General features: G+C 40.7%; 1 protein-coding gene across 2 annotated transcripts; it reads right to left on the bottom strand.

Annotated features, from left to right (window-relative positions):
• Nucleotides 1–2,241: 2,241 nt before the first annotated feature.
• LOC103563469 (zinc finger protein 211-like) lies at nt 2,242–12,175 on the bottom strand. 2 transcript variants are annotated; one of them, XM_070558794.1, is made up of 2 exons: nt 10,981–12,175; nt 2,242–10,106 (listed from the first exon to the last, which is right to left on the bottom strand). In XM_070558794.1, the coding sequence occupies exons 1-2, from the start codon at nt 11,093–11,095 to the stop codon at nt 8,986–8,988; spliced, it is 1,236 nt and encodes a 411-aa protein (XP_070414895.1). In that variant the 5' UTR covers nt 11,096–12,175; the 3' UTR covers nt 2,242–8,985. The 2 variants fall into 2 exon arrangements, with proteins under 2 accessions (XP_070414895.1, XP_070414894.1); XM_070558793.1 differs by having other exon boundaries at nt 10,760–12,174.

A 12,175-nucleotide genomic window follows, 5' to 3' on the forward strand; every position in this document is an offset into this window, starting at 1 on the left:
TCAACAACTTTTCTTGTTAAAATAAATCCCCTACACCAATCACTGCATCCCTAAATGCGTCAGTATCTTTGAAAGACAAGGATATTTTCACTTAGCTTTATGGTATATTCATCAAAGGTAAATGCAAACAATCATTCCTTAATAGTATAACATTTCTAAGAGTTTACTAAATATTTAGAGAGGTTTGCTTGTATCAGCATGACTTAGATTTACAATTTACGTAAGATTAAAGATACAAAAAGTAAAGATACGTAGGTAGGTTGGTGGGTGGATGGATGGATGGATGAATGGATGGATGGATAGATGATTACAGATACAGGAATAGATCAGTCCACAAGGGCGCTGAGATCCTTGGAGAATAGAAAGAGAGTCAGACTAGTATGTGAATGAGATTAACAAGGCCTTTAAAAAGTTTAAACGCTGGGTACATTCCAGGGTAATGTGTATTTTGCAACTATGAACAATCCTGATTACTCCTTTATTCCATAACCCCCCAAAAGGGGGATATATGATACTTTCATTGGTCTAAATGAAAGAAGTAGTTAACAGTTTTCTACCGATAATTGAAATTTATAAACACATTATTAAAAACTCCATTTAACACAACATGTCCCCAGCCCAAAACAAAACAAAAACACAACACTGTGCACACACACATCACTATCACATAAAGCCCAGGTGTCTACTCAGTGTGGGAGCTCACCTTCTCTATTTTAAAATTCACTGCATCCTGTGTGCTGAAGTCTTTAGAGGGTAGGCTGTGAGGGTGAGTGTGTTCAGTGAGGGGCAAGTGGGAGAATTTCAGAGTATAACTGAGAGGAGACAGAGATGATAGGCAGATCCCCGAAAGAGATGGACCGGGGTGACGATGTGCCTCTGGTTCCTTCAGCAAATGTCTTTCCTGTTTGTATGTGCTTATGTCTGTCTGTCTATCTGTCTGTCTGTCTATCTATCTATGTCATCTGTGTACATCTACCTATCTATTAAGCATTTACATAAACCAGGAAGCCTCAGGATCTCGGCATTGCTGGAGTTATGGATCACTCCATCCTCTCAAGTCCTGCAGTGATTCACAGGCAATAATGACTCATAATTTCCCCTGATATAGAGGTCCTGTGGAAATACGGGAAGTAGCTCTGCTCTCAGAGAGTGGGGGTTGTATAGTCTATCTAAGGTTTTTGTGCTCTAACCTCAGAAAGCCAGTTTTTAAAAAGAATGGTTAATACTAGATTTCCTGATCCATGCTTTCTAAGAACCTGAAACTTACCTGAAAAGAAGAGCTCTTTACCAAGTTTGGCTGTGCTCCCAGGACAGGGACTGCTGTGGCAGCACCTGTGCAAGTGTCTAAACAGGACAGATGAACCTGAGATAAAGGTTTGGGTTCCATGATCTCACCTCCCTGCTGGGGAGTGATCATCATTTCACCTGTAAGTGCAGTGACAGTGTCTGCATGGGGACCGGGGATTATCTCTGAAAAACATTTGTGAATTGTGCAAACCGCTGAAAGCAAATTACTAAAAATGATTCACAAAGCTATCCAACTGGGGTGGCAGAATGATGTGGGAGAACTTACTTTTGAAATAAACAAATAATCCCAGTGGAATGTGAGGAGAGGATCCCGAGATCTAATTAAGGGAGAGGAGGAAGCTAAATCAAATGGCTTTCCAGGATTCTTAGTCAGTTTGAAGGCTTTGTTCCAAAATATAATTCCTTCCCCTTCATGAGAGCGCTGAGGGTAGTGAAACTGAAGGAAAAGACAGTGAATGAGTAGAGTTAGAATGTGTATCAAGAGTTGGGAAAAGGAACAGGAAAGCTGTGTTGCCATAATTGTATACATATTTATTGTGTACTTTATTTGTATTAGGCACGCTTCTAAGCACATGGAAATATCAGAGCACAAAACATAAAAGAAACTTGCCCTCATGAATGTACAGTGTAGTTGATGAAAAAAGACAATAAGCAACGCGTCTGAGGTGCATAGTATGATAGAAGATGATGGTCCCATGCAAATAAGAAAATAAGAACAGTGTCAAGTGATGAACAGTTCAGAGGTCTGTGATGGGTTAAAGCGGTAAATTGGGTTCCATGTTTGGACTCAGTTTAGACGACATTTGAGGCAACACCTTAGGTGGTGCAGGAGAGCAGCTTTGTGTCTTCATTTCGAATTATTATGTATTCATTATCTTGCCTTATTGCATGAAATAGGACCTCCAACATAATACTGAATAAGAGTGCAGAGAGTAGCTATCCTCCTTTATTTTTAATCGCATAGGTATATTAAAAATTTTTTATACAACAACAATTTATTGAGGTGAAATTCACATCACATAAAATCAACCATTTTAAAGTGAACAATTCAATGGCGTTTAGTAATTTCACACTTGTTCCAAAACATGTCCATCATTCCAAAGTAAAGCTCTGTACCCATCAAGCAGTTTCTCCCCATTTCCCCCTCCCCCCAGGCCCTGGCAGCCACCGTTCTGCCTCCTGTCTCTGCAGGTTCATCTACTCGGAGCCATCAGACTAAAAAATAATTTTACTGAAGTACAACTGACAAATAAAATTGTATATATTAAAGTGGACAGCGTGATGATTTAATATACATATACATAGTGAAATAATTACCAAAATCAAATTAACACATCATAGACATATTTTAACAATGGATCATGAGGCATGGTCCTTGCGATAGGAGTTTTTTTTTAAAGATTTAATTTTTTTTTCCTTTTTCTCCCCAAAGCCCCCCAGTACATAGTTGTATATTCTTCGTCGTGGGTCCTTCTAGTTGTGGCATGTGGGACGCTGCCTCAGCGTGGTTTGATGAGCAGTGCCCTGTCCGCACCCAGGATTCGAACCAACGAAACACTGGGCCGCCTGCAGTGGGGCGCACGAACTTAACCACTAGGCCACGGGGCCCGCCCCGATAGGATTTTTTTAAAGTTATTTATAAGATTAAGGAAAATCCCTTCTATCCTTCATTTAATCTCTCTCAAAAAATATATATACTTTTTTGAACACCTTAAGTGTAAGTTGTGAACATTATATCCCTTGACCAGTGAATATGCTAGTATTTTCTAAATAAATGGACATCTTACATAATCTGACTGCAACAATCAAAGTCAGGAAATTTAATGATGGTACAATAAAAGTATGAAATTCACATACCATTTTCAGTTGTCCTATTAATGTACTCGATGACTAATTTTCCCAGTCCAAAACCAAATCCAATGTCAAGAATTGCATTTGTTTTTCATTTGTCTTTATTTTCCATTGATTTGAAACAGTTTCTCACTCTTCCTTTGAGTACCATTTTCTTACTATTTTTTAAAAATGCTCGCTAATTGTTTTGTGACATTACCTTCAGTTGATGAGGAGTGGGTTTCCTCATGATTATTAAGTTTATGCATTTTGGTGGCATGGATACCACAGAAGTGTTTCTTCGTTCTTCTCAGTGCATCTTATCGGGGGCACATGATGTCTGCGTCTCAATATTGGTGATGACAACTTGGTTCACTTCGCTACAGTGATTTCATCTGGTCTCTTTTCATAAAAGTTACCATTTTTTCCTTTATAATTATATATTAGAAGAGCCTCTGAAAGTATGAAAAAATAGTGTTCTTCATCAGTCTTTCACTAAATTCACGATTTTCTAACTCCATCAAACTGTGTACATTTTACTTAGCTTTCTACAGTAAAGTATACATATTCCTTCTCCCTGCTTTATTAATTCATTCATTTATTTCTCTGTGGACAAATCATTTATGTCTTTAAACAGATTTAATGAGGTATAGTTTACACACAATAAAATTCACCATTTTAGGTGCACACTTTGATGAGTGTACAAATGTGTAGTATCATCGTGTACCCAACATGACAATCATGATGGAAAAGACTTCCATCAGCCCATAAATTTCCTGTGCCCTTTGCAGTCCATCCCTTCCTCCCAGCTTCAACCTGAGCAACCACTGATATGCATTGGCAGTATATTTTGGCCATTTCAAGCTTTTCTTACGAATTGAATCATACCACATAGTCATCTGTCTCTGCTTTCACTTAGCAGAATGTTTTTAATAAGCAACCATGTTTTTGTTTGTGTCAGTAGTTTATTCTTTTATATTAATCAATCATATTCCATTTTATGAATCTACCACAAATTATTACCCATTCACAAGTAGACGAGCATTGATATTTCCTCCCCCTAAGGATCCTGGCCATTATGAAAAAAGCTGTTGTTGTTCCGAATATTTGTATAGAGGTATTTCTGCAACTCATGTTTTAATTTTTCTTAAAAATAAATCTACAAGCAAGGTTGTTGTGTCACATGACTTTTATTTTATTTTTTATTGTATATATATATTTGTATATGCTTATCAGTATTAGAAACTACAACATTTCAATTTCTCAAATAAGAAATTTTTGTTTCCACTGGCTGCATCAAAGAACTAGAATCGGCAATGGCACAGGAATCTGTGAAGAAGCGTAATTAGGGTTGTGTTGGCCAGGGCATCCTCCAAAGCTAAGATGACTGCCTGGAGTTAGGCCACTTGTGCTGACCCATGGGTCTCAGCCTTTGTCAGGGACGGGGTCCTTTTCAGAGGAAGAAAGGCAGCAGCCGTCCAGAGAACTCCATCATTTGTACTCGCGGCATTACTGTCAAGAAAGTATGTTTTCTCCCTTTGCTGTTCACTTAGTTGATCCCAAGGGTATCCCCAGGTAGTTAAGGGTCCAGGAGAGGGCTACCCTCCTTCAGGACCGTGGCATCAGGAAAGAGATGGAGGCCAAGGGAGGCTACCTCTTCCTTCAGGTGGGATACATCAGAGTCCAGATTTGGCCCCCTCCTGTATCAAGGCCTTGGTGGTCATGCTGAGCTCACGGGGTGTTGCTTTCATGACCCAGGAAATAATGAGTACCTGGGTGCAGAGTGTCACAGATTCAGGTCCTGGGAGAGCCTCCATTTCCAAGAGGGCTCAGCCTGCAGCCATTGGTTGTTGATCTAAGGGCATGTAACGCGGAGTCAAAAAAGGCAGCTTTTTGCACCAGAAGCCCCTGGGTAACTTATTGCCATCGTGGGTGGTCCAGAGACTCTAGGAAGCATAGGAGGTGGTCATCAGAGCTTCCACCATGGAGTCGCCAGGAGGCACTAAAAGAAGTGCTTGTTGTATAGCCGTCTAAACTGAATCTAGGGCTTTCTGTTGTAGAGGTCCCAAAGTGGGCCAATTAGTGGCTGAGTGCATAAATAAGCCTTAGCAGTATTTGTAGCTGGAGAACATGTTGCCTCTAGAAGCCAAAAAGACCCAATAGGTTTGGCCTGCTTGAGATTGATTGAAGCTGACAAAACTGGAAATTGCCTTTTAACTATATCAGGAATAGAGTGGTCCTTAGGCACGCTAGGTGAACCTAAGAATTTCACTGAGGTGGCATGACCCTGAAGCTTAGGTGGGAAATAGCCCACCTGCTCTAAGTGCAATGATGAGTGTTTCCATGTCCTGTGTGAGTGTCTAGTGAATCCCCTCGCAGGAGGATGTCATCACTGTAGTGCCATATTTGGGTGCCTGGGGACAGCTGGATCCAACTAAGGTCTTGCCAGTAGAGGTTGTGTGTCATGGCTGAACTTTTGTGGTATCCCATGGGCAACTGAGTGAAGGTGTATTGTGTTTCTTCGAAGGTGAATAACTGAATTCACCTTTGAAGGTGAAAATGATTGAGAGGCTGTTGAAATAGGCACTGAAGAGAACATTTACAACAGCAAAGTATTTGCCAGTGAAGATTGAATGGCCTTGTTTATCTCAATGATGTGAGGTATGGTAGCCTTAATAGATGGCATCATGGTAGCAGTAATCTACCATGAGATGCTATGTCCCGTGGGATTCTTAAATATCTATTGTGGTGTCTCAGATGTAAATGAAATTGGCTGCTTCTCATTTCAAGTCAATGCATCTAGCTAACTTGTATGTTAAATCTATTTTTTGATACATCTTCAAAATTATTTCTGGCCCTTTATCATTTTATTTTCTCTTAATTGTTTAAATTGTTATTTTGCATACTAGGACTTCTGCCAAAAAATTCCTTTTGCTTTTATTTCATATTGAAATTTACTTGGAAATTTTCCTTCAAATACATATGAGGATAAATTTAACACCAACGCTTGCAACCCCTGCTGGATGACTGCGGACAGCTGTGCAATTCAGCTGGTGAGATGTGCTCTTTGAGATCCAGCCCTGAATTTGTGGCAGGGAGACAGTCTGTGGCTATTTTCTGAATTATTGCCAATTTTACAGAATATCTTTTATGTTTTCAATGAAATTTCTGGTTGCAGGTGTATAAGTGTGTACCAAAACATCAAAATGTACATCTGAAAGCTGTCCAGTTTATATGTTAAATCAATTATACCTCCATTAAATAAATACTCAAAACTTGTCATTCATAATCCTTTTACTTTGTTTTATTATCATTTATGTTCTCAAGGTTATTTGCAGCTATAGAAGCAGTATGGTGGAAATAAAACTGTGTGCTTCTGGCAACTCTTCCCAACTCCATGTTCAGTAATATCATGTTGGCAGTTAGAAAACAGCCATGGTGGGAGTATTTACACCGGGGAAATTGGCAAACAATACAAACCAGGATTTAATTAATTCTATTCTTGAAAGTCTAGACTTTAGAATATGTGAATTTTGCAGATTAAACTTAAAAGTGTATGATATATGTGGTCATTACATTGTGCCTAGCACAAATAAAATTGAGAAACAAAAATGAGCTGTTTATTTGTTAAAAGGGAAAGAGCCACAATTCATATAAAAGAAAACAGGCAAAAGATATGAACATATATTTTACCAAAAAAGATGTACAGATGGCAAATAAACACATGAAAAAAATACTCAAATCATGAATCCTTATGGAAAGGCAATCAAAACTACTGCTTGCTTATTAAAAGGGTAAATTCAAATAACTGACCATAACAAGAATTACCAAGGATGTGGAAGAACTGGAACTCTCACACACTTCTCGTGGGTACGCAAAAGTGAAGAACCATTTTAGATCACAGTTCAGAAGTTTCTTAATAACCTGAACATTCACCTATCCTATGACTCAAGCATTGTACTTTGAGTTACTAACACAAGAGAGGTGAAACATACATACATACATACATACATACATAAAGAGTATCATACACAAATGTTCCAGCAGCTCCATTTTCAATAGCCAAAACTGGAAGTTATCCAAATGCCCATAGACATGCGATTGGATAAACAAATGGTATCTCTGTAGAAAAGATACTACTCAAAACAAAAAGAATGAACTAGTCATATAAACATCATTGAAGAATCTCAAAATACATAAAACCATGAGTGGAACCAGAAAAAAAATAAATATTTTATGAATCAAATCACATAAAATTCTAGAAAACACAAACTAATCTATTACAAATGAAGGTAAATCAATGATTGCCTAGAGGTCTGCAGAGGAGAAGGACAGTTTATAAAATGGCATGAGGTTAAATTAGGGGTGATGGAAATGTTCATTATCATGATTAGGAAGAGGTTTCATGGGCTTATATATGTATGTCAAAATTAAACAAATTGTACACTTCAAATAGGTGCAGTATATTGCATGTCAACTATACCTGAAAAAAGCTTTATAAAATGGTTCAAAAGAAAAATCTAGATCTCCTACTCTTTTCAGAAAATCAGGTTTGGCAATCCTATATTGACTCTCTTTCCTAATGCCTTGGAGGAGCAGCCTTGTCTTAGTGGTAGCAAATATTGATGAGCAATGAAGTTTGTTTCCACCTGGGTCAACAGGAATGCTGGCTAGGTCACAGAGCCACATCACTGGACTAAGGGATCTCACTTCAATCTATGGCCTGTGTAGCAATGGCCTTTTGGTGAATACCCCAGAAAGTCTAAGAGAATCCACAAAACCAATAGCTTTATTTTCTTTGACAATTATCTCAATTACAAAACATACATACGCTTGGAGGTCCTGAGAACTTCTGTGAACACTGTTCCTTCACAGTCACAGTCACTGGAGTATTTTTTGAACAACTTTAGGAGGGGCACATTCCATTTACTGCAGTCTCCTCCACTCCAGTGTTACTGTACCAATTATGGTTCCCCCAGGGCCCTGTAGTCTTACAGTGACCCTAGCCTAGTGAATTTGGAGCATCAGGACACATGGCTCCTTTGTAGGACCTGGGGTAGAGACTCCCCTCAACATTGCTGAGTATTATATAATGCCCAGTGTGAACAAGAAAATAATTCATGCTGTTCCCAGAAGCACTGGAGGTTGTCACAACTTCCTGCTCTTCAGGTTGTTCTCTGAGCTCACAAAAAATCCTGACACCCAGTCCACAAATTAGGACCCCAAAACCCTACAGTTTTTCCTAGGAGATCTTGAGAAACAATGTAAATTAGGCCAAAATTGAAAAGAGAGGTATATTCTTCCATCATACTGCTCTCTCTCAGACACACAAAGCATTGGAGCCCCACAAAAGCTGTTCACTCCTTAATGCTGGCCGAGCCCAACTGTTTCCAAATCACCTCATGCAGTGAACAGAACCCTAAGATCAAAGGTGGCTTAAAAAATAATGCCTTTATTATTGCAAAAACAAAGCAACACAAGGCAGGCAGCTCCCAGGTTGTCCACTTGGGGGCTGGGAAAATCCAAGATAAGTGTCACATGAAACAGACATGTTGTCCTTGAAAATGTGGTCCTTATTGACAAGCAGCAGAATTCAAGATTTCCTCCAGCAAGTGGGGAGGAGATAGAGGTCAGCTTCCCTAAGCCCACTGGGGTGATAACCGATGCACACTGTGTGGACCCGGCAGGTGGCAAAAGTGCAATGAAGTCTTCCACAGAAACTGGCAGTGACATAAACCTGGCAAGGGCCCTGGGCAGGTTAGAAAGTATAACACAGCTCCTTAAAGATTCCCACATAACTGGAACTTAAGGAGAATCTCTCCACTGTGGATTGTTTAAGCATTGGCTTTAATTCAGGAAGATGGCTCCCTCACAAGTTCTCTCTTCCAGTGTAATTATATTAGGAAATTGTACATCCTCTGTACATGGAAGGCTTTTCTCCAGTGTGAAGTCTCTGGTGTTGAATGAGGTCAGATTTGCAGCTAAAGGATTTCCTACATTCACAGCACTGAATAGGTCTTTCTCCAGTGTGAACTCTCCAGTTCTGAGGTTAGAGCTATGGCTAAAGGATTTGCCACAATCTCCACACTCATAATGCCTTTCTCCTGTATGGACTTTCCGATGTGAACTGAAGCTAGAGCTCTGCTTAAAGGATTTCCCACGTTTACTGCACTCATAAGGTCTTTCTCCAGTATGTAGTCTCCTGTGGTGAATGAGGCTGGAGCTTTGACTAAAGGATTTCCCACATTCACTACACTCATAAGGCCTTTCCCCAGTGTGAACTCTCTGATGTATAATGAAGCTGGAGTAGTAAGTAAAGAATTTTCCACATTCACTGCACTCATACGGTCTTTCCCCACTGTGAACTTTCTGGTGCTGAATGAGGTTACATCTTTGGGTACAGGCTTTTCCACATTTGTCGCACTCATAAAGCCCGTCTCCAGCAAGGACTCTCTGGTCCTGAACAAGTGTGTCCGTGCAGCTGAAGGCTGTCTTGCATTCTCCCCAGTTGTGATGACTTTTTCGACTGCGAAACACAGCCTCACACTCACTACTGTTTGGCTTCTCCCCAGTGTGAGTGAGATACTGACGGATAAATTCCATGCTGGCTAAAAAGTCCTTCCCAATCTCCTCACATGTAAGGGACTTCCCTGATGCAGGGACTGTGCAGTCCTTCATAAACGAGGCTCTGTCCACATAACTTCTGAAGGGTTTCTCTATAATGTGCTGCCCCTGTTGAAGGTTGGCACTGAGATAGAATTGTTTCTGACATGTGTATGTTTCCTGCCCAAGATATGTTCCCTGGTGCTCAGCCAAGGGCAAAACTTCTCTGAAGATCAGGACACCCATCTCAAAGGGTTGGGACTTCCGGGGAGATGAGCCTGCCCTAAGAGTCCCGACCTGTGACTCTCCTTGTACAGAAAGGCTCTGTTCAGAAGGTGCATCTCCATCTTCCACTACACAACAACCTGAAAGCAAAGAAGTGACAGTGAAGTACACATTGAATTTATTGGGAGGGGGCAAAACCATCACAAATGCACATGTGATACATTCAGGAACCAGTCCATGGGACTGCTTTCAGTAAAAGGGAGCTGAGGTCTGACTGAGGAAGCAGCTGTTATGCACTACTAGGGCCCCTAAGGTCACAGGACTGGACAGGCCTATCAGGCACAGGACACAAGGCAAGGGCAAGGCCCAGAGTGAAAGGCACATTATTCTTCTGTCAATGGCTTTTAGCGGCATTACGTGTGCTGGTGCCATGTGATGCTGTGCAGAAGTCTATGTCCAGCCCCAGGAAAACCTGACTGGCACAAAGTAACTGGTGTTCAAGGATTATTAAAACACACGGGCACAATTCAGGACACAACATTGTTGGAAAGTACTGTGGAGGGAGCAGTGTGAGAGTGAGATAAGCAGTCCAGAGAATGCGGATTAGCCCTGAGCTGGAGTCTGAATAAAAATGACTAGTAGAAAGGACAAGTTGGCACAGTGTCAAGAATGGAGAGGGAAGGTAGAAGTGAGATGTGGCCACTGGCAATGGCATCAAAACACAAGCAGGACAAGTTCGTGGGATGATGTGAACACAGCCCTGACATAACATCTTCCCCTAATTGCCATTCACCTGGGTCACGCCCCCTGTGAGCCCATCTTGTTGAGACTGGAGTCATGTCCATCCTGTGAAGCACAGAGGACTCTTCTCCTAGCCACAGCTGACCAGTACATTGGGCCTGGAAGGCCCAAATCATAAGGGAGGGACAGGACAGGTCAGTGGCTAGTACTGGACAAGAACAACTCAGCACACAACAGGTGACAGGAAAGATATTTAAATAGTATATGAAGTACCTCCAACCATAGACAGGATATTAAGGTAGGTAGGTAGGGAAAATGGGCAGTGACGAGGGGGTCCAGGCATGTTGGTCTTCAGCTGTGATGAGCTCAAGGTATCGCGTTGTTCCATTCTTTTCTAAGCTGTGATGGATATCTCCTAGGTGTGTTTCCCGCGTGTGGTCAGCCTGTTCCCAGAGAGAAACTCATAGAACAAAGTTTTAATTTATCAAGCTATCAGGGAGTAAATACATAAGCAGAGCCCATAAATCAGGAAAGCATGTGAATTTTTTCAGAGTACTTGCAGAGCACTGAGCAGTCACGCAGAGGGAGGGGCTGGGGCCATGTAGCATTAACAAGGTGGCCTCGCTTATGTTCACTTACACAAGCTTTGTTGTTACAAATGAAATAGATTTGTGGTTCTGAAAGGGCTGTTCTTCATATTCATTTGTTACCCCTGTTCTTTGTTCCTAGTTTTTGTCTTCCATGCTTTTTCTACCTTTTGTGGTTTTAACTGAGCATTTTATATGATATCATTTTCTCTCCTTTCTTAGCATATCAGTTATACTTATTTTTTTTTTTTTTATTTCTTACTTTTCAAGTCATTGCACTAGAGTTTGCAATCAACATTGACAACTAATCCAAGTCCACTTTCAAATAACACTACACCACTTCCCAGGTAGTGTGAGTACCTTCTACTAACAAAACAAGCCCACTTTTTCCCTCCAGTCTTTTCTATCATTGAGGTCATTGGTTCCACTTATATAGAAGCATAATAAGCATATATATATACACACATACAAATAAGATACGCAGATAGAATATATTGTTGGTATTACTATTTTGAACAAATGGTTCTCTGTCAATCAATTCAGAATAAGAAAAAAAAAAACCACTTTTTATTTTTCCTTCGCTTATTCCTTCTTCAACGCTCTTCTTTCTTTATCTAGATCCGAGTATCTGACCAAGATCATTCTCCTTGTCTCTAAAGAAGTGCTGTTACATTTCTTGGAAGGCAGGCGCTATGGTCTGAACGTTTGTGTCCCCGCAAATTCATGTTGAAATCCTAACCCCTGAAGATGATAGTGTTGGAGCCGGGCCTTTGGGAGGTGCTCAGGGCACCAGGTTGGGGCCCGCGTGAACGGGACCAGTGCCCTTAGGAAGAGCCTCAGAGACCCCCAGCTCCTCCCCGCACGTGAGGACGCAGCAAGAA

The sequence above is a fragment of the Equus przewalskii genome, chromosome 9 (assembly GCF_037783145.1).
Source record: "Equus przewalskii isolate Varuska chromosome 9, EquPr2, whole genome shotgun sequence".
In the NCBI taxonomy this organism is placed as follows: Eukaryota; Metazoa; Chordata; class Mammalia; order Perissodactyla; family Equidae; genus Equus; species Equus przewalskii.